This window comes from Taeniopygia guttata, chromosome 1 (genome assembly GCF_048771995.1).
Source record: "Taeniopygia guttata chromosome 1, bTaeGut7.mat, whole genome shotgun sequence".
Classification (NCBI taxonomy): domain Eukaryota; kingdom Metazoa; phylum Chordata; class Aves; order Passeriformes; family Estrildidae; genus Taeniopygia; species Taeniopygia guttata.
In genome coordinates this window covers 85,639,795-85,664,944 of record NC_133024.1, presented here as the reverse complement: position 1 = coordinate 85,664,944, position 25,150 = coordinate 85,639,795, and the positions used below count along the sequence as shown (strand labels likewise).

The 25,150-nt window shown below is 41.1% G+C and overlaps 1 protein-coding gene across 2 annotated transcripts in view; it reads left to right on the top strand.

The window, feature by feature from the left end:
• The window catches only part of LONRF2 (LON peptidase N-terminal domain and ring finger 2), a 34,274-nt gene extending 10,599 nt beyond the window's left edge, over positions 1-23,675 (top strand). The window contains exons 2-12 of one of the 2 annotated variants that reach the window (XM_072932628.1): positions 4,100-4,218; positions 7,465-7,587; positions 8,545-8,706; positions 9,154-9,379; positions 11,339-11,435; positions 11,786-11,900; positions 13,125-13,246; positions 14,064-14,222; positions 17,179-17,341; positions 19,303-19,452; positions 19,787-23,675. In XM_072932628.1, the coding sequence (XP_072788729.1) occupies positions 4,100-4,218; positions 7,465-7,587; positions 8,545-8,706; positions 9,154-9,379; positions 11,339-11,435; positions 11,786-11,900; positions 13,125-13,246; positions 14,064-14,222; positions 17,179-17,341; positions 19,303-19,452; positions 19,787-19,945 (1,595 nt within the window). In that variant the 3' untranslated portion in view covers positions 19,946-23,675. The remainder of the gene's footprint in view (positions 1-4,099; positions 4,219-7,464; positions 7,588-8,544; positions 8,707-9,153; positions 9,380-11,338; positions 11,436-11,785; positions 11,901-13,124; positions 13,247-14,063; positions 14,223-17,178; positions 17,342-19,302; positions 19,453-19,786) is intronic. The other variant, XR_003961498.4, reaches the window with a different exon arrangement.
• The last annotated feature ends 1,475 nt before the right edge of the window (positions 23,676-25,150 follow it).

Genomic DNA, 25,150 nt, shown 5'->3' with positions numbered 1-25,150 from the left:
AGCACAAACATGGTGTGAGAGGAAAATTAATGATTTTGAAGAAGTTCAAGCTGATGACCATGCTCAAGGTAGGCAGTATTTGGTGGTCCAAAGGAGGGTCCAGGAGGCAAAGACCCAAACATACCTCTACTCTGGGCCCTGTATTGGCCAGGGTTTTGTCTGCTACAGTGGAATTATGGCTGGGGGGAAGGGTGATGCTTGGGAAGACTTCCAGGACTTGTGTCTTGGAGGAAGTTCCTGTGTTCCAGCTGCCCAGAGCTGCAGATCCTGGGAGCCTCAGTACTGCATCCCTGATGCTGACAAAGACATAAATTTTGCTGTGCAGCTGTAGATTCCCAGGGGAGGATGGATTCACAAAATGCCATCTGCTGGTATTGTGGAAACAGTAACATTTTTTACACTTTTCTTTTTTAATATGGCCTGAAATAATAAGTAATTTCATAAAATATCTGCTCTTTATCTCCAAAAAAGAGATAGGGTGCATTATTTAAAACAAACGTTTGACTATTGTGCAGCTTTTTCTTTTAGGGTTGTTTATTTGGGTTTGTTTTGTTTGTGGTTTGATTGCTTTTATTTTGTCTTTTGTTTGATTTTTGTTTGTTTGTATTTAATTGAAAAAATAAATTTGACAGGTGTTATACTGTAGAATCAAAATGTTCGGAGTTGGAAGGGACCTTAAAGTTCATCTAGTCCCATGGGCTAGGACACTTTCCACTAGGTGACTGGATTAAGTTGCTCAAGGCATTGCCAAGCCTGGCCTTGAACACTGGTATATTTCTATACTGGCATCCAGCAGCATTCACCAACTCTGTACATCCTCAAGCCCTCTTCTTCCACCTTTTTGTGACTAATTATTTTTATCACAGCATTTGCTGTGGCATAGAACAACTCAATATCATGGTGCTCTCAAGAAACCCTGTAGCTGTTTAGGCTGCAGGTGGGTATACACTTTTTGATCCCACTTCCACATTAACCTTGAGTTGGAATCAGACAGCTGATACCTCAGTTCCACTGACAAAGAATGAGGTTTCAGTCCACCTAGCTTTACCCTGATGAGATGCAGACCCTCCTGGAACAGTTCTGCTAATAGCAGGAGGCTGGGAATTAGGGATGCATGGGTTGTGTGTAGAACCAGCAAGATTTCAGGCTGTACTGCTTGTGCTGTGAGTGAGGTGAGCCTGAATGGAGGTGGCTAGGCACCACTCTAGCTATGGCTTCTAGTCTAGATGCTTCATCTCCCTATTGAAGACACTATGGTCTCATAAATACTGTTGTCTTTAGCAAAGTTGTTTGATTTGTTGGGTTTTTATCCTTTCTCTCAGTCAACTAAACATTCCTTGCCAGTTACTCATTAAGATGGGCCACACCTTACGCTTTCTGACTGAGTCTCAGTGAATGAGAGGTGCTAGCCCTGAATACACGTAGCTTTTTTTTCTGGCTTGCCTCCAGGTTGGTTTATTTTCCTTTCATATTGTGAGACCCTTTGGACTGTGCTTCAGGAGGATCTGCAGCCACTGCCACACTGCTCTGCAATGGCTTTTTTTTTTTGCTTAAAACTTTCACAGTTTAGATAAGTTCCTGAAGAAGAGCTGATGAACCTCTTCTCGCTCTGGGTCTTTTGTGTGTATGAACTCTTTTGAAGAGTGGAAAGCATCAGTATGGCCAAAATGTGCAGTAGTGAAGAGAAACAGAAAGCTGACTTGCTTTGTCTCCTAATCTCACACTGCTTCCTTTCCCTGTGGTGCCAGAAATACCCCACCCTGCACCCTGCTTTCCCGAGGAGGTGCCTACTCTGCTTGCTGCTTCTACCCACCTCAGCATACCCTGCAACTGGGTACCCTAGAGCAGTTACAAAGATGGAAATACAGTATGAATTCCTTACTGTTCAAGTGCAGCTAAATAATTTCATATTTATTTGCTAAAAGAAACAAAAAACTTACTTGAAGATCTTAGGTTAATTGCTTTTCAATTTCATTTAATTTGCAGTCATTTTAAAAACTATCAGATAGCAATGTGGATCACTGAATGCAGCAGTATGTGTGTGTAATAGTTAAAAAAACCCCACAACAAATCATGATAAAACCACACAAGCAAAAACCAGCGCAGAACCCCACCTTGTGAGCTTTTGCACCACACTCACTACACTCTTGAAGTGTAGTCTCTAGCTGTCACTGTCTGATACCAGTTGGAGAAGCCCTGGTATGTCATGCTGCAGTTAGTATATCTGGCATCAGTCCACGCTACAGCCAAAAAAGGCAGCGCTCCTTGCTGCTTCTTTCCTTTTCATCCGGTGTCCTGGCACTCAAGTTTGTGTGGCTGTACAGTGAACTCATTGAGGGGAAACTGATCCTCTTAAACCTTTCTATTTATTTGTTGCTGTTGAATTAACTTCCAGTCAATTGATTCTTTGCTCTGGTTCTTGGTGCAACCGTGTGAGCCTGGTTTGCTGCACGAGCAGTAGCCCAAGAGGGAGGAGGTGGGAGGGGGATGTGATGTTGGGCCATCCCTCCTTGTAGGTCCTTGAACTTAGAGTGGCGGCACCTGAAGCAATTGTGCTTGTTCTGTGTCCATGCATATGTGTTGTACCTGGGCTGTGTATGGGCAACGTGCTCTTACTGAGGGTGTGTTTAGGATGCTGGTGCTGAAGTGAGATCCAAACAGTGAAGCCAAAGCAGGCTGAAGAGAGCAGGAGAAGTATGGAGACAGGAGCCCTGTGTGTGAACACGTGTAAGGTGACATTTCTTGGAAAAGTTTAGATGTGAGCTAGTTTGCACGTGAAGTTTAGAATTCACAGAAATGTGACACTGTCTCTCAGCACACCTTGGCGCCTTTGTAAAGTTTATTACCTGTTCTGACACTTTTAACCAGCTCATGTTTGGGAAAGGATTACTGCCCTTAGCTGCTAGCAGCCCCCTTCCAACCTTCCAGAGGCCTCTCCCACTACATGAAAGTCAACAGTGACCAAGAGTAAATCTCAAAAATCTCATCACCTGTGATGACATATTTGTTCTAGTGAACAAAAGCAGATCATTATTTGAGACTTAGTGTGTATTTTGCAAGGATGCTGCCACAGCCTGCTGCAATGTCCTTGCCAAGCTGGGGACGTTGTGGCAAGGAGGTGGAGTATTGTTGGATCATGGTCATGAAGTGGTCTCTAGTGGCTTGAGAACTGCTGGGCAGATGGCTGCGAGTGTCATTTTCCAGGTGTTGGTAATGAGGTTGATGCAGTTCAGCACCTTATTAACATCTTCCATCACAGGCAAGATATTACTGTGTTACTGATGCCACTGTTAGTGACACCAAATTGGGAGAGGAAGAAGCAATTCATGTGTTGAAGGGCAGGGCTGCCATTCAAACCAACAACCTGTGGCATGGGCTGACCAGTGTTGCCTACTTCTGCTGAGGAAGTACGCCTGGGACACAGTAACTCTGTGCAATAGAATGGGCTGGACTAGACAGCAGATCTGCAGAAAAGAGCTGGAGGTCCTGGTGGACAGGTTGATCATGGATCAGCCAGTGTTTCTGTGGTTCTGTAAAATCAAAATGTGTTCTAGAGACCTTAAGAAAAGACAGATTAACAATGCTTGGGAACCGTATAATCCGTGTGAACTTAATGATTCATGCATTTGTGGAGGCAAGGTGTGTGATCATGAGAGGTTTGCTTGCCCTTGGGAAAGCAAGCAGATACGAAGTGTAAAGGCTGCATGAATTTTTATTATTTAATGGCTTCTGGGAACGTTTTAGCTGAAGTCCTGCACTGGTGATTTCATTCTGAGGGTAGAAACACTTGCAGCTTTTTTATTTTTGCTGTCTGAAGTGCCCTGTAAGCAAGATGGGGAAAAGAGCAGTGGCGTCCTGTTTGTGGATATGAAAAATGTCCCATGAGATAAAGCACAGAGATTGCTTCAGAGTGAGAAGAATATATTTTATGCAGGAAAGAATGAAGGAATTGCCTCTTTTTCCATTACAGGAGAGTAAAAATGCAGTGGGTGGGAAGAAGTGATTTTTTTGGTTACAGTGGCTGAATATGAGGTTATATTTTTAAAATGTCCTGGTACTTCTTTTAATGAAGTTCCTTGCAACTGTTTTTGTTTTCCAGCTCCTTGCAAGTGTTCATTAATAGCACAGCGGGCGGAGCTCTGTACGTTGATGAAGAACTACCAGCAAGCTCTTCACGACGCAGACATCCTGTGCCGGAACAAACCCCACTGGCCCGCGGTACGGTGCTCGCCTTTTGTAGAGATCAAAACAGAAACTGCTTCTCCTCGGGGCTTCTCTCTGTGCTGGGGACAGTGCTGCTGGGAGTGTTGTTGGAAGAACATCGTGGCATTAACAGGGCCAAAAATGTCTTAAGTTCTTAAAAAGATAAGTCTGGAAGGTCCTCAGAATCTCTCCAGCTGGTGGGATTTTGGTAGTGGGCAGCTGGTGGTGTGGTTTTGTTCATGCTGATGCCTATTACCTGTTACAGCTTGTGCTGCAGCTTGGCAGCTGAATCAGTCCATAAGGCTCTGGCAGCCCAGGATGGCCCTGCAGGTCCTTGTGGGATGATGTGTGTCCCCAGGAAGTGGGTGGCTTTGACAGCCTGCTGGCCAGTATGTTTTCCTGAGAAGCCACCCAGACTCTATTTCAGGATTATTTTCTTTCCCTCTTTAATCCTAAAATTTCATATCTGTGCTGTCTATCTGTGTCATAGAGGTGTTTCATAGAGGAGTTAGGATTTTTTTCATAACCAAAGCATGTGCTACAAGGAGCGGTGGGCAATTTGAAGCAAATATCAGAAATGATGTTAGGAGAGAGAAATGGAAGAAGCATGTGGTGCCCATCATTATTACTGGTTGCGTGAGGCTGGACTGAGTGTCCAACAGTTCACCCCACCTTGGATTACACCTGCAGTCAGCCTCTCTCCTATCAGCAGCAAAACTGCAGTACAGGTTTGAGCAGATAAAGCCTCTGGCTGCTTACTAGGGAGGGTGTGGCATTGGGAATTGGGGAAGGATTTTAGGCAGACATTGTCTTCCTGTGGAGACTAAGGAGGTGTTGCGTAAATGCCTCGGCCTCCTGCCTGAGCAAGCAGGGCTATGCATCTAGTGCTCCATTCCCAGTCAGGGGTGATGCAGGGCAGGCAGAGAGGTGCTGTCTGAAACACCAAGTCTCTGGCAAGTTAGGTAATTTTCTCTGAAGGCTATCTGTGCTGTCACCCGTTAAAACCTTTCATCTTGGAAGGCAGTTCATAATCTTCCCCTGCATCCAGTTTGGTTCTCTGTCTTGGGTAATTTCTCATCAAGTCAGAAATCCCATCTTGGGTGATGCTGGCTGTGTTTCTGTGCAGAGGGAGAAAAAATAATACCGCACGTTCAGATTTTTTCTTGAAGTGTCTTCTGTTTGCCTGAATCCATGGAAATGTGATGCGTGTCAGTCGTAGGCGGATAAAGGTTTCATTAATCACATCTCTGAAGAACGTTAATTGAAAATGAAATTTGTCATCGTGGTGTAACCAGCAGTGTCTCAGACGTACTTCACTTGTGCTTTCATGGTTTTGAGGACATCAACATAAGTTGTGCTGACCCAGAATCTATGTTCTTCAGGAGTTCTAGGCATCTGCTTTGTTTTGTGTGTTGCAGCATCTTATCCATTTGCAGAGATTTGCTCAGACATTTGCTGTGTAGTTAAAAGAAAACCAAACCCAACATAAAATTAAACTTAATTCTGAGTGTCGCTCCTAGGATGCAAGTGTTTACCTACTGGTATCTTTTGGCTTACTGGTAACACATGTAGACTTGCTGAGTTACTGGTGAAACTCCTTGATATGCTGTAGTCATTGGAGCTATAGATAAGTTGGTTTCTTTTCAGTTGTATGAAAACTGTGACTCTGTAAGGTAGGGAGAAGTCCCCAGTTGTGTTTTTATATAGAGGGTAGACAGAGGTGCCCTCCTGCCTGCTACTCATGGTCCTGCTTGGTTCTTCTCTTCAGTCTGATGCTTGTCAGGGGTATATGAAAATAGAATAGGGAAGGTGACAGCAGTAGTCTCTGAAGCATAGGGACCTCTAGTCCCTGGGCCTAATTTCTGATGTTGGATCTGTATGTACTTTGTCTGTGGACCACCCAGCTCAGTCCTTCCTTGCAGGTCAGATAAGGACATTGCTCTTAGGGCCTCGAAGGACAAGTGCAAACAAGCTTGTAGGCTCCCCAGTGCAGTGCAGTAATGCCAACAGTGATGGCAGACGTGTAAAAGGTTGTATGGAGGCTGTGCAAGCATCCAGGTAAGAAGGTCAGGGTCAGGCATCACAGTGACTCTCTTCTTACTGCACTGAGGAAAAGAAAAATGTATCTTTCCTGGAGAGAATCAATGTGTACTGAAACTTCTTGCACAGGTCACCAAATGATAATTGTGTTAATTAATCTGGCCTGTGCAGTGTTTGCTGCTTGCTTTTGGCATAAGCCTCCTTCTTCCAATTCCAGTGGAATGGTAAAGATCTTAACAGGTCTCAGCTTGGACAGCAGTATTGAAAGAATGAGGGAGTTACCTGCTCAGGAAGATTATGTGATACTGGACCTTTCAGCATTATTATGAAGCAAGAAAAGTGGATCTGCTTATCTAGCCAGTTTCTTAGATGAATTAAGCTGTACTTCCAGTACAGCCTAGAGATGTTCATGTGGGTCAGGGGTGGACTTGTAGAGCACACTTCTGTCTAATAAGCCAGAGGGAAATGTTTAAATGTACACTTAGTTTCTTTTCATTGTAAAGGAAGTAATTTCCATAATCAGATTAGAACAGTAGTTTGATATCTGCAGGTAAGTTCAGAGGCAAAGCATTCCACTTTTGCTAGTAATAACAAGTAAAGTAAAGTAGGATTTATTCCCAAGCTGGCTACCATAACTGTTGGTCATGGATGTGTTACTCCAGAACATGGGAGAGGTAGGGTGGGCTAAAATACTTCAGGTTAAGTGTTGGTACATTGCCCTAAATTAATTATGTTTTTGGGCCAAATAAATCAGGTGAAAAATTATTTCTGTCCTAGTAAGACATCCAGGAGAAGTGGCTATTATGAACTCTCTCAGCTGCCAGTTCCAGGCAGCCCTGTGCCACTGCCTTTTCTGTGTAGATGTCTTACTTTTTAAGTTTGTCCTGATATGTGAAACTGTTCTCTGGTGTATTCAAGTACAGTGGGATTTGTAGTAGACTTTGTCCCTGGGGGGGAAAACGCCCTTCCTTATTCCCAGTTCTTCTCTCAAGAAATGAGCAATGCCTTTGGCAAGGGATGATGCAGCAGAGGGTTCCTGGGGAGTCTTATTTTGCCAGAAGGGACTGAATTTCTTTCAGTCACACATGTCAAAGAGTCTGTTACCTCTTGTTACCTGTTCTTCACCTGCAGAATGATTTGGACTTTCAGGTTTGTTTTCAGGTGTATTGCTGCCACTTCAGAAATGATCTCTAGATTTGTACATTTCCTTTGTGTGAACAGGGCCATTATGTGAAAGCAAAAGCTCTTTCTGGATTGGAAAGGACCGAGGAAGCATTGAAGGAGTTTCTTTATTGTGTTGCCTTAAATCCTGAATGGAGCTCAATGAAGAAAGAAGCCCAAAAGGTATAAAATGTATTTACTGGCTATTTGGCCATTGTGCTGCTTTTAATCCCACAGCCAAGTAAAATTCTTGGTATTTCAGGTGATAGTAAACACCCAAAGGATAGTTTGATTCAGAAGATTCTCCTCTAAATTCTTCTCTAATAAGATTCTTCTCTAAAAAGTAAACCTTTTTAGCATTATGCTTTGTGAGGCACCTCTTGGTTTTGGTTGAAGCCTCAGCCAGAGGGATTATACATTTGTGAATTCTACTGCGTAGGCTTAAGGCTGCTAATTTTAGTATCCATCAAAAAATGACTTTTATGTGGGAAGTGGCAGAGGATTGAGAAGAGGAAGCTGTGTGCTGCCCTGTGCTGGAAAAATCCTGCAGTCTTCCTAGCATTTTGTTCCTTATGGGAAGTTAGACACATTAAGTGCTAAGAACCCATCATCAGGTTCTCTGTGACCATCCATACAGGCAACTTTTTATAAAAATAAGATGAGGATTTGGCAAGATGCTTGGTGTGGACTGGTGAGACGAGGAGCAGGCTTTAAGCTAGGGGTTAAATCTGTTGAGGATGGACAAGATGGATGAAGAACACAAGGAATGTTTAAACATATCTCTGTTAACTGGTTTTGATGGGAAAGCATGGTCTGAAGACTTCTGGAGGCAGGGTCAAAATGGAGATGGGTAGGATCAGGAGAAGGATGCAACAAACTGCTGCCCTGGATGCTCTTGGGGAGCAGAATCCTTTGGTAAGGGAGATGGGCACTGGAAGAGCACCTTGGCATGTGACTGTGGTTGTGGTGGGCACTGCCATTCATGTTTCCCATGGGCATTGGGGAATGCAGGATGTCTTGGATGTTGCAAGCTTCTTGGCATCTAGAAACTGTGAAGTTTGTGCATCTGTGTTCACATAAACATAAATATCTATGTTGTAATTATTATATTTTCTTTTTTTTTTCTCTCTAATTGACTAGATAATGTGTGAGATGTTTTTCCCAGCCTTTGAAAATGTGCATGATAGTCTAACAGCACCTTTCTCTAGTCGAACATCCCATACAAGATTGAAACCTGCATTTCTGAGTAGCATAAACACACAGTCAGCTGTGGAAGATAACTCTGTTGCGGGGTCCTCAAAGGTAAAGCAAACACGTTCAACATAAAAATAGCAAAAATAGTATATGGATCTTTCTGGTCTGTGTGACATTGTCTGCAACTGAGTGGGCTTGGTGGTAAATCTTACTTTTATGGTAAGCCTGTTCTCTTCATTGCTGTCGGATCTCTTACTGGGATGTACTTCCTCAGAAAAATAAGAGAGTGAACCTTTTTCTTCAGAAAACAATGTGATGCCTTTGAGTGGGGGTCAGTTGTGTTTGTGTTTTTTCTGGCAGGAACATAATTTCTAGAGGCTGGAGCTGTAGGGACAGGCATGGCCCTACTTCATGCAATTGGGAAGTGACCTTTGATACAGACTGTTCTCAATTGTTAGGCTCCTTGTGGGAACATTGATCTATTGCTAATAAAACTGACAGATAAAAGCAAACCAAAATTGTCTTATGCTGTATATAATGTTCTTATTCTTTTAGGATTCTATGTTCAGGTTAACAAAAACCCCGTCCCAAGAATCTGATGTATTCAGAAGCACTGATTCCTCTGTTACCCATCATGTTCTGGATCTCTACTTTGATGAGAACAAGAAGTCTTTGGGAGCTATTCTCTCCAGTTTACCTGGGGTTGGCTTAAAAAGAAAGCTGTCCAGTGATACAAGGGATTTGCAGAGTTTGGATGTCCCCAATAAGATTCTTAAAAAAGGTTTGTGTTGTGGCTTAGAAAAGTGATTTCTCTTGCACATACTGCAAAACTATAAACTTTTTTACTCTCCTCTTTTTATAGGAGTCAATAAAACGTTCCCTACAGGAATTTTATTCTCTGGTGTGTCTGTTTCTGCTCTGACAACCTATTTACCTTATTCCAGAGAAGTTTAAGTTCACTGACTGAAAACTGTATTGTTCTTTCTCAAGTGGGCCATTTCCAATGTAATATGTGTATAATGCAGTTTAGTCTTCATGTTGGTAGTGCCATTTCCATTTGCTAGGTCTCAGCTATAGCTGAACTTCATTGTCTTTCTATATGATTGAAAGATGGAGTAAGCCTGGAAACTAATATTTAACTGGCATTAGAAACAGTCACATGCAACTTTACATGAAATTTTCCAAGTAAACAAAGAAGCCTTTTAATGGGTATAAGCCCCCACCCCCCAGTTTTCTGTTACTTGATAGCTGTGTTTACAATTTGCGTGCTTCTCAGGCTTCTAACAAAGACCTCCAGAGTGGCTTTAGTACTCAGGGCTAAAAATGCTGAAGGCAATACTCTACTGAGTAGTGTAATAATTGGTTAAGATAGACTTTGAAAATGTTGCTGTGCCAGTATGACTTTTTTCCCTTAAAGATAAAAAAAAACCAACCTACACCTTGACAAGTTTGACTTGTGCCTGAAAATGTTGCAAGTCTTCAAGTACAACTGTCTGTCTTTGACCTCTACAAAAGATCAGTAATATGGCCAGTTTTTGATCACCTTGCTGTGGAGGAAAAAACCCTGTACTTGCCTGTGAACAGCAGACTGAGTAAATAGATTGTGAAATGTGACCCACTTGTATCTTCATAGGGAAGGCCAGAGATCATGTTTTACCCATAAACACTAATTTCTGGTGTGTTCTAGGTCCCAGTGCCACGTTACTGTTTGCAGAATTAACTCAGCCAGGTTCTTGCAGTTACTAAATGCTAACATGTGAGATGTAGGTTAAAGATAGCATTGCTTTTCTTTTTAGGCCACACACCACCTGTCCTGTCTGTGCTGGAGATAAACCATATGCTGAGCATAAGTTACTCTTTAACAAAGCATCCTAGTATTTTAACTCAACATAAAAAGTAGAGCTTTTAAAAAATCAAGAATTTGGTTAATAAAAAACATGTGGAGGCAGCAGTCACGGCTCTGTTGCAGCTCATCACAAAGATACAAATTGTAAAAAGTTGAGAATTTGCTTGTGTAAATGTCAACAGAAGCTGGAGTTGAATAGCTTTTGAGCCTAAATAATGCTGCTGTGAAGTTTGAAGTGCATACCCTTAAAGTGAGTTAAACACAGAGATATAAACCACCCCCAAAAATCAATCTGGGTAGAATTTTAAGTGGAGTGAAAGCTTCTCTCTTTGCAGTTTGTTGAGATAGTAAAACTGTGTTAGCTAATACAGTTGCAGTAGTCTTTTTAACTTTTAAGCTGTCTAAAATTTGGGATTTCTACAACAGCCTAATCTAGAAAAATGTAAGCCTTTTTATATTTGTAAGAAAAATTACCCTTCCTGAGAAATCTATAATAAACAGTGATGAAATATTTTGACTGTGTGTAAACAAATTAAATTCTGGACTTAATGTACTTGAAAACATCTGGCCTGGCTGATGTGGGGGTGGTGGTGGGAAAGCAATAGCAGAATATTTTAAAAACTAGCCTAGAAAAACCCACAACACAATCATTTTTGGAGAAGCAAATAATGGGTGTTCAGCTCTAAAGTGTATTGTCTGGCTGCAGACATCATCTTCTGCTCTCCAAAAGATCTCCTGCCAAAAATCTAAAACTTAGTTGGGAAGTATGTTTGTTAGAAACAAAACTTAAGAAAAGACAAGAATTGGATTTTTAATTAAAAAGTCAACAGTGTAAAGACTGGAAAATGCAATAATGCCTACATCTTTACTATAATATTCTTCTTGACTACTTAGATGGAGATGTTTTACCTGAAAACACCACTGACACTTCAAGTGAAATACCAACAACTCTAGTGGATGCATCGGACTTTGAGTGTTCCCTCTGCATGAGGTATGACTGCGTTGACCTGGCATTAATATCACAAAGCCTCTCTAGCTTCTGAAAAAAGTTATCCTGGTGTAAGAAGAGAATGTCTAAATCACTACTCTGTTCCTTTTTGCTGAACCTTACATCTGGTGAATCTTTACAGATGCAGTTTTCTCCATTATGTATGCAGTTCTCCGTTGTTTACCACTTGTAAAAATGAAAACCTCTTTTGTATCCTTGGATAACACTGTCAGCTGTGCTTTATAAAAATGCAGAAAAAAAAGAAAGAGCTAAGACTAGTCACTTCTCTCCACACATTGGGAATTGTTTTGGTTGACAACTTAGCATTTTTTATTCCATGTTTTCATGTTAAGGTTGTTCTACGAACCTGTTACCACACCCTGTGGACACACCTTTTGCCTCAAATGCCTTGAGCGTTGCCTTGACCATAATCCACTTTGCCCGCTCTGCAAGGAAAAGCTGTCAGAAGTAAGTATGTCCTTGCCCCAATTAACAAAACTACACAAACTTGTGTTCTTCTGAAAACGTTTGTGTGGATATTTTCTGTGCTCTACTTGTGAGCTGCATCCAAAGCAGTGTGGCCAGCAGGGTGGGGGAGGGGATTCTGCCCCTCTACCCCACTCTGGTGAGACCTACCTGGAGTGTTGCATCCAGCTCTGGGGTCCCCAGCACAGAGGAGCAAGTCCAGAGAAGGGCCATGAATGTGGTCTGGGGCTGGAGCACCTCTCCTATGAGGAAAGGCTGAGTGTTGTAGTTGTTCAGCCTGGTAAGGAGAAGGCTCTGGGAAGACCTCTTCTTGGCCTTACAGTACTTCAAGGGGGTTTATAAAAAGATAGGGACAGTCATTTTATTAGATGTGGTAATGCTTTTAAAGTGAAAGAGAGTTGTTTTAAAGAGATTAAATGTAAGTAAAAAGTTTTTTTTTCCATGAGGGTGATGAAACACTGGAAGCGATTGCCCGGAGAGTTGGCAGATTGTTCATCACTGGAAACATTAAAGATCATGTTGGATGGGGGGCTCTGAGCAATCTGATCCATTTGAAAATGTCCCTGCTCAAGGGGTTGGACTAGATGACATTTAAAGGACTCTTCCAGCCCAAACTTCTATGATTCTGTAAAAGCAGAACCAGACAGTACTGACAGCACCAAGCTGTACACAGACCTCATTTACTCAAGGATATATTCGGCATTCAATGGAATACAGGTGGTTTCACTGGTTCTTAAAAAAATGGAGGCTTCCAGTATCACATCAGGCTCATGCCTGAGGACGTCCAGCCATAGCTGTGTTCATACCAAATTTCCAGTTTATGTGGAAACTGGTATATCAGGAATGGTTGCTCCTTGGTCAACACTTGTCAGCAGCAGACACAAGGTATCCCATGCCTAGTGCTTCTTGCCAGTAAGCTGACAGCTGTAGATGAAGATGATACATGTATCTTTGCAAAAGTGAGGATGGACTACCTTTTCTTCCTGGTAGTACAACTTTGCCAAAAAAAGGGGATGGAGTTAAAAGGACGGTGGGGGGAACCACATAGGCTGAAGTGGAAGTTGTGGTGCCCGGAGGCTGAAAAGGGTAAGGAATTTGTACAGTCCTAACTAATGTGTACTTTGGCCTTGGGGGAGAATGGGCTGGGATGAAGGGATGTTACTTCTTTTCTTGTTACCATACTTAAGAGTTGACTGTTCCTTGTAGTTTCTGGCAAGCAGAACTTACAAGAAGACCGTCCTCACAGAAGAACTGATAGTCCGTTACTTGCCGGAGGAATTATCTGAAAGGAAGAAAGTTTATGATGAAGAAATGAAGGAATTGTCAAAGTAGGCTCTCTTTATACTACTGACAGCTGTTACAAAAATGTATTTTTCAGCCTAAATTACTGAAGAAGATTAATTTGCTTATGAAAATGCACCAAAAGAATGAATTTGTAAATGAACCTGCCAGATGTTTTGTATTTTTGATGTGTATGTTGCAGATAAACAAGTAAGAATGTGCTTGGATGGTGGAGAGGCAAAACAATATTCTTAAAATAAAGATAATTGCTTTTTCCTATGAAATAACATAATAGCTTTAGAAGTTATTCTGGGAGTAGAATTCAAATTATCAATGGGTTGTACTTCAGGTCAGGAAAAGTTCAAGGATCCAGTTTTGTCAGTGACTTGTGAATGTTGTGGTGCAAGTCAGCAAAAGAGTAAAACAAAACATGCAGTCAATCCTGAAAAAAATGAAGTGGATTAATGGCTTTGAAATCAAAGGGGTTTACTGAATTTGGGGATTCTCTGCCATCTTGCTTTGAACATGGCTGGGTCTTAAGTACTTTATTACTGTGAAAAGTTGTCACCAAAATCTTGCCATATGTGTAAGATATATCACTGTGCATGTTTTTGGAAATTGGCTATTTCTTGACTTTTTTCCTTTATGGAAGTAGGTTAGAGGGATTGTTTACCTAATGTATTAAGGGAAAGAGTCCTGAAATATTGTTTGTCTTGTGAAAATGGCAAACCTCAAAGAGATATGCATTTACAAAGATTGAGTCTAAGGAAGCCATTTGTCTTGTATTAAGGATATATACTGAATATAGCAGCACCCAGAAATAAAAAAAAGGTGATTTTTTTCTTTTAAAAAATTTTCTTACAGTTTGAATAAAGATGTTCCCATCTTCGTATGTACCATGGCCTTTCCTACCATCCCTTGTCCGCTCCATGTCTTTGAACCTCGTTATCGCCTAATGATAAGAAGATGCATGGAAACTGGTACCAAGCAGTTTGGCATGTGCTTAGCTGATGAATTAAAAGGGTAAGGAGATGAGCTGAGAATGTCCTGTTGTTGCAGAGGCTGCTGTGAGCTAATGGAATACTGCAACACGGTATACTTGTCTCCCCAAACCACTGTGGTTCCTTCCAGTCCTGTATGAACCAATACTGAAGTTGCTTACTTCTTAGTTTTGAACTTTAAACATTCCTTTTTACAAGAAGATGTAATTTTATTACTCCCCTGTTGGATAATACCAAGAATGCAACTCATCCTGCTACTACAGGCTCCAAAAATAGCATTTAATTGGCTGCGTTTTTGGAAAGCTTGCTGGCCTGTTTGTTCCAGTGAAAACTGACTGTCTGCGTAAGGTTCCCCCTCTGTCTACTCAGTTTAAAAAGAAACAAAACAAAAATAAAACAAAACATCCAGACCTCCCATTGCTTTCCCGAAAGAGTGGTATCATTTATTTTAATGAGACAAAGTATACACTTGGCTGAGAAGTCTGTTTTGCTGCTGGATGTTGAATTTGAATGTTTGTCTTTACTGCTATGTTGCAATGTCTAAACTATCTACAGTGAGTGGGTTACATTGTCTTTCTATATGATCATACCTTTCATTCATATTTGTGAATTCTGACACTGATGTTTTTCCAGCTCCCTATGCAGAGACTGACTAGATTAAAGGTCCCTTACTGCAGAAAACTATTCTCTGATTCTATGAAAGCCTTCAAGTTTAAGTGTCTCACAGATAATGGGGTTTTGAGACCATGCTTGTGGAAGAAGCATGAGGTGATCTTGAGAGGTTTGCCTTATGAAATGCAATAGTTGCTGACTTCAGAAGCTACATTGGCAGCCTGTAGAATGGATGACGAACATGGGAATTTTTAAGAACACATTAGGCATCCTCAGGAGCAGCATTTTTGTGTGTGATCATCACTGGAGCTGAGAAAGGGGGGCAGTCTTTACTGAGGCTTGGCAGCCTTTCCTTGTCCACTCCATGCTTCTTGCAGGGGGGGGGAAATTTTACTTTTCTCCCAGACTGGACAGTAAGATAGCTGTAAGAATACAGGAGATGCTGCAGCTTCCAGTCAGCTGTGGCTGTGCTGCAATGCTGCTTGGCATGCTGTCAGTACTGCACGCAGTGGACTTCAGACTCCAGCAGTAGCTGATGCTCCACAGTCCCTTTCAGGTCTGTTACCAATTTTCTGGAAGTGAATATTTGTGAGAGTGAGGATAGAATTACCCTAGGACTTCTGACATCCTGCAGGCTTGTGGAAGGCCAAACTTATTTGGAATCAGGTATAATAATATAACAGAGGGCCAAGGCGTTATGATCCCCAAAACACAATAATTAGTTTGTTAGATAACATCATGAAGGATATTTTAAAATGTAACAGTATGGTTAGATTTCTATGTCCTGTCTGTTTTGAGTTACTAAAACAATCAAACTTTTTGAGCATGATGACTTAAATAAAACACTGAAGCACAGGAAACCTTAATCTGCAGACACCTGGCAGGCTGTTCCAGCTTCTTACACAAGTAAAGAAGTTCTTCTGTTTATTCAAAATTGTGAAATCAGCTTGGGAATACAAGAAGTGGGGAAACTTGTTTTGCCTCATCTGCTGAGACAAGGATACATACCTCCCTTTAAAAACACAGTGACAAAGCATGTTTAGTTCATTACCTTCCTCTGTTTTACTTCTCCATTTTAATTTATAATGGGTAAAAGAATATAAGCTCTTAATGTTGTCAGCACATTTTATGCCTGTCTCCAGGTGCTTTCTTGTCTCTCTGATTCAGGTCCCTGTCTACCCAAAAGTAACTCTTCTAATAAAAAAAAGAAAAAATCATCACTTCTATATTAATTTCTAAATCCAGTATGAATGTCACTAAAATCGTTAATTAAAAACAATTATGTAGCTATTTAAATAGTGTATAATGTAATACTGCTATAATAAACTAACAGACATACTTTTTAAAATCAGTCCTACTGGTAGAGCACCAGGACTTAGCTGTGTGGAGCTCTGCTCTTTCTGCTCTTCCTGAGTTTTTCCTGTACACTGGCAGGGAAGAGAACAGTTGTTCACAGTGGTGAGCTTGCCCCCTACCTCTCCCAAACCCATGATTTCTGGTAGAGCAGAAACATGAGTCATTTCTTCATCACTCCATTGTAAGAAATGACCAAACCCTAGTAAAACAAGCATTCTATGATAAAAAATTTATCAGACCCTGTAGGGTTTGGTATCTTGAAATGAGACTAGATATAGTGCTTTCTCCTGCTTAACAGTAGGCTGAGGTGTAGCCTGCAAATGTATTGTGGTGAAGAGTCATTGGGCAATCAGCCTCTCTAGTGAAATCACTGCACCACAAAGGTAGAGTTAAGTAAGCTTGATAAAGTAAAAGTTAATTTCGTGCCTGTTCTCAGGGTGTGTTTTTTTTTTTAAACACAGTACTACTTTAAATATAGTGGATATAAATGTGTTTTTGAAGAGGGTATTTTGAGTTTGATTTGACTTTTTTTTTTTAAAGGAAACAAATGCAAGAAAATACTTGTTATATAGAAAGCTTTTTCCTTCTAAAGCCTACAGTCTTCTGTTTACACCTTGGAGTAGGGGGATAGCCCTCACAGCCATGCATTTGTTTCTCACTTTCTGTACTTTCCTTACAGTATCTTTACCCATCTTGTTTTCTTTGCAAACCAGATGAATTTGCCACCAGCAGCTGGCAACTCCCAGCATGAAACGTGCTTCATTTAGTTTGCTGTCCCTTTCCAACCCTCCCACCCCACAAACCTGCCCTGAAAATGCTGCTGCCCAGGTCCTCTGAGGGAAGGCAGAAAGGGTGGGGGTTGTGTGGCTTATGTGAGTAAGCAGAAATGTATTGTCACCAAAGCAGAATCCTCTTTCAAGTAAGAAATGGTGAATTAGGCCCAGTATTTGTCCTGATGTCTATAAACACTTGTTGATGACTTCCACTTTTATGCCCTTCTGTCATTTCAGATTTGCAGATCATGGCTGTATATTAGAGATCAGGGACGTAAAGTTTTTTCCTGATGGACGCTCAGTTGTTGATACAGTTGGTGTCCGTCGTTTTAGGGTCTTAAGCCATGGCCAGCGAGATGGATATAACACAGCAAACATCGAGTATCTTGAAGATAAAAAGGTGATCTATGGTGCAAAGTTATTCATACCCATGTATTGCTGGATTCACTTAAATAGCCTTTCCTTGTTGCATTTCAAGCTAGCTGTGCATTATTTTTAAGCCAGTATCATTACAAATACACTAAAACTCTGTTTTAAAAACCATGGAACAAACTTTGTATCTTCTTTCCCTTTCTTCCTTTCTTTCCCTTATAATTACCTCTGCTTAAAGTGTTACACTCCTTTCATGGATCTCAAAGTAGTTTCTGGGATGCTGAGGTCATGGTGTGTAGGTGAGGTCAGAGTAACATTTTAAAACTGGTACAGAATTTAAAGCCTTCTAAAAGCACATGCTCCTGTTGGTAGAGAACTGACTGTTCTCTTGCACTGAACAGACAGTTGGCACATTTCATATATCCTCCCAATTTTTCATTTACAGAACAGGTCCTCAAATGTAGGAGTCTGCTGTTAAAATGGGTTCTTAGGGGGACGTAGTTAACCGTGCCCTGTACAAGCATCCATTAGAGCTGACTGAGAGCAGAGAAAAATGCAGAGAGGAGAGTAGCTTTTAAAAACAAGTCCTCTTATCAAAGCTGCTTCAAGGCAAGTGTTTATGCTGAGTGTTGGCCAAAAGGTGAATTTTTGACCATACTTTCTGGATCATCTTCAGACCATGTCTATAAAACCTTGGTGGCTGTTAACATTGAGCTTAGCACTAATCTCCAGCCGGTTGATGAAGTCAGTTGGGTCATACAGCTCTGGAGCACTCTCACAATTGAAGTGAAAGTCTGTAAAGCCTTAGCACTGCTTTTCTGACCTGTGCAGGGTGATACAGTTGTTTGCCAGGGCATGAAAGGTTGAGCTCATGGAGGTGTCCCTGCCTTTGAAAAGCTGGAATAGGCAGTCTGCTCAGAGTGAGGGCTGTGCTCTGTTTAAATCCTTAGTGAAGAGTAGTGGAACTCAGGTATACAGGCATTGTTTATAGATGGTGCCAGAGATCCAGCTCTTCATAATTAGAATGAGATTTACTTGTCTCACAGTGGAGGCTGGTGTCTGTTCAATGCCCTACATCCATATGTCTGATGGTCAGGAATCTCAGTCCAAAGATACCTGTTTTATATGCTCGTAGATACTTACTTTCAGATGAGATTAATTGTTCTCTAGAACTGCTTCTCCTTGATTGTGAAGGGCATCTAGAGCAGGTAGATCAGATGCGTACCTGAGTGAGTGATGTAGGTGAAATCACCCATGTGATGTGCACATGTTAAAGGGAAAAAAAAAAAAAAAAACCCCAAACAAAAATCCAGAATCAAAACCCCCAAAAAACCCCACAAATCCCAATTTGTAGTGTTTTTTGCTTATGCTTTTTTTTTTCCTCTAATAGCTAATAGTAGGCCTGTGCAACTAAGACACTGCTTCAATAAGGGTGTTTCTTCATGGCTGTTTCTGGTATTGGGAAAGCATCACTTTCCCTGCTTCCTACCTGCTTGGGTGTCTACCCTCCTCCTTCTCCTTGGTTGTCCTACCATGGCCTTACCACTTCTATAAAATAGTGCTGGTCTCTTAAGTGCTGTAGCCCCCTCGTCTCTGTGGTCGGTGGCAGTAGTGTTTGTTTTGTTTTGCCAGATGATGTACCACTGTCCAGAGGTCATTCTGTGACAGGGACTTGAGGCTGTGGGTTTGAGATGATAAATATGTCCCAGGATTAGAGAGCATACTCTGCTATTATGCCAGAATTTAGGAATGGATACTAGTGAGGCAGTTACTGCTCCAAGAAATACCACATCAGAACACCTAGGGGAGGGTAAAAAAACTCCAGCATCACAGGTTTGAAATCTGAGACTTAGGCACAGTTGGTTTACATAAAGGGCATTTGAGCAGCTGTAGTCACTGCATTATTTTGCTTCGTTTGCTTCTGGGGAAGCATATGGACTCTACGATATCAAACCTGTTTTGTTCCATCTCCCTTCTTTTAACAATAAGGTTGAAGGACCAGAATATGAAGAACTTGTCCGCCTTCATGATTCAGTCTATGATCAAGCTGTTGCCTGGTTCACTTCACTTAAAGACAATATGAAAGTGCAAATTCTCAATCATTTTGGATCTATGCCAGGAAAAGAATCAGAGCCACAGGTAATAAAACCTGTCTACTTATGCAGCCTTATTCTACACAGAATTTTAACACTAGACTATTTTCTGACACATTTTTGCTGTGGTTTATACATTCTAGACTTACTTACTCAATTTTGGTCTGTCGGCCTGAAGCATGGTAAACAATATACCTGTGTAATTTGGTAGCTGAAGAGATAAGTCTTAATGGTGTATACAGATAAAGAGGACACCTGCAATTAAGTGTTCAGTTGTTGCTTGTTTTGTGACTTTCTTAGCAAATGGAAGGCGACAAGGTGATGTTCTTCATGGGGCTGGGCTGGTGACTACATAACTGTGTTTTTCCATCCTTTTGCAGAGCAACCCCAGCGGTCCTGCCTGGTACTGGTGGCTCTTGGCAGTGTTGCCCCTGGAAAACAGAGCTCAGCTGGCTATACTGGCTATGACCTCCCTGAAGGATCGTCTGATCGCCATCAGGCGCGTATTGATATTTGTGACTCGCAAAAGACCCAGATAACATGGACTTTCGTTGTGAGTGGGCACCAAAAACATCTCATGACAGGTTGTTCTGGGGGAGGGCAAAAGGGGAGGGGTTGTTTTTTGTATTTTTTTAAGATTCCTTGAAAAAGGAACAGCCCTTTCTGACTGTGTCCTGCATCCATTGATTGCATTGGTTTGTTATCTGGGTATTCACCAAACCTTGCACACTCTCCTGTTGTCCCGGTGAAAACTGAGCCTCTGCAGAGCTGTGCTACATTTAGAATGTAGCTGATGGATGTGGATAATTGCTTCAAAGTACTTTGATAGAATTGATGTTTCTAGTCAAGAGAGTTAAATACTAGAGTAGTGCCATTGGCCTGCATGTGATCTGAATTTTCACTCAGTAAGAAGAGGAAACTGGACAGTGGATTGAAGAGGTGTTTCCTAGACTTTCTTGAAGGTAGTGAATAGAAGAGGAGTAATGCTGCCTAGCAGTATGCATGAGAACTACAACCAACAGTACTCTCTGTTAGTGAATTGGAAGGCAGTCTGTCATACACCCACATCTCTCTCTCTCTCTCTCTCTTCAGCAAATAACAGTCTGAGGAAAAAACTGGTTAAGCTGTTAGTAGTCAAGGCATCTGAGGATGTTTATCTGAAAGAATAATAGCTACTGAATAAGCACACTATTTGGTAGCCTTAGGTAATCCCTCCTTTGTGATTTACGTGTTGTAGCAGAATAAGTATATACAAAATATTTGGAAATATGTACTTTGGTTTCTTTGAAGAGAAAGCCCAAAGTAATCCTAGCCAGTCTTACTGCTAAATTCAAACCAAGCCGCTCACTAAAGTATAATAAATACTGCTGTGAAATAATGATTTCACCCTGAGTATGAGGGAGGCATTCTGCAGTTTGCTCTCAACACCTGCTCTGTGAGTGGAACGAGCAAGGATGAAAGGTGGGGAGGTTTCCATCTCCTTCCTTCCTGCAGTGTCATGCTGACCTCCTGTTACGTTGGGGTGGTCTCTACTGAACGTGTTTCAAACCGAAAGTATTGTAGTTAAGTACCAGTTGCTGTATGTGACGGAAATCAGTCCACAGTAACACCATGAAAGGAGTCACAAACCGAACCTACAAAGGCACGTCTCAATGCAAGCTTCAGTCAGGTGTTAATCTTCATTTGTCTCTTTGATTATTTTTTTACGCATTGTTTTGTTAATATCTTACATTTATAGCTATTAATTGATAGCTTGTCAGTCAAATGATCACCATATGCTCAACTGCCAATGAAATAACTCAGTGTTACCAATTCAATTGGCATAGTTTCGTATAACTAGAACTGATACTACCAACAGGGAAAAAAAGTTGACTTGAACCTCCATGTGCTGCAAGCATAGCAAGACCAATGTAAAGACTTGTTCATGTGCAGAAGTCTGGTAAGAAGTGGCTGCTTACCTAAATGGTCAAAGTGCCTGGTTTCTTTGTTATTTTTTTTCTCCTTATTTGTCAATGAAGAGGTATTTAAACTTTTTTTTTTCCACTTTGTACATGAATTCTGGAAGAAGACTGCATTAAAATGCAGTGATTGGGATATATTACCTGCTATCTTTGGGTATTGTAGTTATAACCTCTGTGGTCTGGGAAACAAAAATTCCAGTTTTTTTTCCTTTCAGCAAATGGCTACCACAAATGGTTTCTGTAACATACCCTGAATGTACTGTAACTGCCTCTACCTTGAACACGCCTTTTCTATTTAAGTGGTTTGTAAGTGTATTCTCTGAATTGTGAAGTGTGTAATATACAACCAGTGATGTCATAACCTCTACAGTAGCCTTCTGCAAGTTCTGCTACCACCACCAAAATACTCAAAATTCAAGTTGAATGCATTTCCTCCAGGATTTGAAGACGATGAAGAGGAATTCACTGAAGTATAAGGAATTGTTGTATTTGTGGGGAGGAAATGTCAGAAGTCAGTAGGTCTTCAGCCAACTGTCAGCTGAGCTACTGAAGGATGATTCACAAACTAATTCTCGGACCAGAAGATGGACTGTATTTGATCTTGCAATCCTTTCTGTTTAGCTTCCTGTTCTTCCCATTCCTTTCCGTGCTGTGTATTTCTTCAAGACTTATTCATCTTGCTTGTTTGTGTGTCTGGCCTAGTTTTGAGTATTACTAGTTTAGCTGGAAGAGGATGTTGATGGTATTTGTATATTGCTGGTCCCTGATCTTATATGTGCTTAATTTTACAGATAGGAGTGCATTTAAGAAAAAAAAAAATATCAAGGTGCTAGTTAGTGTCTTCTTGGCTTTGCCTCAGTAAATGTTAATGTTAATATTCTTCTCTGCAAAAGTGATTTTTTCCAGACATCTACTTTTGAGGTACTTCTGACAGAAAACCCTATGAAATGAGAGGTTGTTTACTGCTGTTTTGTAATATGTAAAGACATTCTACATGGGAAGTGACATTACTGTGTTCATGAAGGCCTGCATAGTTAATAGAGTGATTGTTATTGAAAAGAGAGCTGAACTGTAGAGGGATTTTTTTTTAGTCAAGGTTTAAAGAAGTTTGTGAATATTTCAGTGACTGATGTTTTGGATAAATGATAACAACAAAGGAATTGTCTGTGTATGGATGCAAGTAATAATATTAGCAGCCCAAAGCTGACATTTCTTCCAAAACATTGTATGCTGATCAAATAGCAAAGCTTTAATAAATAGATAAAATCACCACTGCCCTGTGGTACTTGCTTTTTAAGGGGAAGTACCAGTTTCATTTTTACCAAATCACCTCTGCCATATAATATCTGCAGCATCCAGTAGTACCTCATGGGAAAAGCTGTCTCGTTGCTCTCTAGAGGAAATGTCCACGTTACAGCCAGTCTGCACTTAGGTGTAACTTGTTGCCAAGGTACATGTGGAAGCATTGGAGCTGAGCTCCTGGAAGAGATAGACAGGATTTGTTGCCTTTCTAGCTCATTAAACTTTTCTTGCTTGCTGTCCAAGCAAGGATGCTGGGATATATGATGAGTCTTTTCACTGTGGTGAATGTGGCCCTTCTTTATACATCGTAAAGAGGCCAAAAAGAAAAAAAAAAAGAAAAAAAAATCCCTCTACCTCTACACCTGTTGTTCACCTGTAAAATTTCAAGCTACAAAATGATATATATATTTTAACTTTTTTTGTCTTTCAGAAGCATACTAATTGTTTGCCACTGAGGCCTTTTATCTACTGTATTTTAATATGTTCATTTGATAGTCATCAAGATCTCTTTGTACTTCTAACCTCTAGAACTTGTCATGTTTCTTACTGCTCCTTTTTCCTTCTTCTCCAGTCCACTTTTAAATTGATAAATAGAAAGCTGTACACTCTATTCCTGTTACATTTTACACTAGTGGAACTGGTATTTTGGTAGCGCCTTAATTTTGCAGTTGTGAAATGATTGTATCAACTCTTATCTGGGGCTTCTGACCAGATGTAAATGAGTATGTTTAATGTAGATAAACTTGAAACCATTTTTTACTGTTTTAAAGCTAGAAATGAAATGGAGAGTGTACATATGTATAAATATAAATTATTAATCTGCACCTTTTTGTATCTAGTAAATACAGGAGAAGTTCATGTTCTAACCACATTTGGCACTTCTTGTTGCATAAACAAAGCCAAAACTTTTTTTAAAAATTGCAGTGTTCATTTCATGTGTATTTGCAATATTCATGGGAAATGTGTTTAATTTATGTGATATTTGGAATAAACCAGGTTGAATTTATGTGAGTGTGAGTTAATGGGGAAAGCTTTATCTCTGTGAAGACTTAAGAGCTAGAGCTGAGGTGAATACGGTCTGAAGGAAACAAGCCACTGATGTGCTGCTGTCAGAAAAGGGGTGATAGTTTGGTTTTCCTGACAGGAGCCCAAGGGCTGACAATTGGTCTGATGAGGCTTTAAGAAGCAGATGGCATCCCAGCAGCAGTGGTTAGATGTTGGGGTTCATAAGTTGCAGTTCTAGCCCCTGTGCAAGGAAGTGGGGAGGCTGCAGAGGTTGTGGCACAGTGGGGTTTGCTGGCACCCAGGGCAGACTGTGGCACTGGGTGTGAATGTGAGGGGTGGATTTGAAGGAGGGTTGGTGGGCCTCAAAATGAGGGAGACTGGAGGAGTTGAGGGGCCCTCAGCAAGGGCTGGGATGGAGGAGGTGGACCTTTCTCTTTTTCAGGAGTGGGTTGTGACAAAGATGGGGGTATGATCATGGAGTGGACTTGTCCTTTTGTAGCTTATTGGATTATTTGGTGGCCCTAAGCATGACCTGACTGGCCCATAAACTAAGCTCTAAAAAAATACACGGTTTCAGTGAAGAACAAATGCTATATTGTCTAAGCCCAGTGAAATAAAATACCTTCAGGGTGCTATGAGAGAGGCAATGTTCCAGAACAAGGCAACTGGACATGGCTAGCACCAGTGTACTGGGGAGTGGGACACTGGTCAGCAGCAAAACTCTGATGGTCCTCACGGGTTCCTTCCAGCTGAGGATATTCTCTTCTAAAACAAGACTTATGTGAAGGCAAAAGCCAAGCCAGATTGTGGAAAGCATATCACATTCCTCAGTTACATCTTCCTGCCAGCTAAGCTGTGGAGCAAAACTGCTGTGAAGGCATTGTTGTAAATAATAGTCTTTTTTTAAATTTCCTTTTGGTGTTGGAATGACTGACCCTTGTGTCTGTATTGATTGAATGTCTGAGCATATACAGGACTGCTCTTTAGGTTGCAAGTGTGTATGAGAATGTCTATAAATGCTGCTTGAGTTGCTTCGATATCCTGGAGAACAACTTTTTGAAACAACATTCCTTTCACTGAAGAAAGGAGGTTATCAAGGTTCCCTTTTTTATTAGCCAGATCCTTGTGCTCCTTGAGATTTGAAAAGAATAGAGGTAAAGTAACTGCATGAAGTTAGTAAATAGCTTTCCCCCCCCCCTCCCCCCCACTCTGCATGTCCTTTGCTAGTAGATAGCAAAGGGAAGGCAGCATCTCAAACTATTGCCTGCTTCCATGAATAATGCCATTCTTAGAGTGTGGAAACCTTAGTGGTCTGTTGTCTTGCCTCCAATCAAATCAGGAATCAAAAATAATGCTGCTTAACTGTCCAACAGGACTTGCTTGGAGCTGTTACCTTTCGAATAATAGAGTAAGAAAGATCAGGAGAAAATCTGATACTATCAGGTGCAAAAAAGAATAAAAAGAAAGTGAATCCAT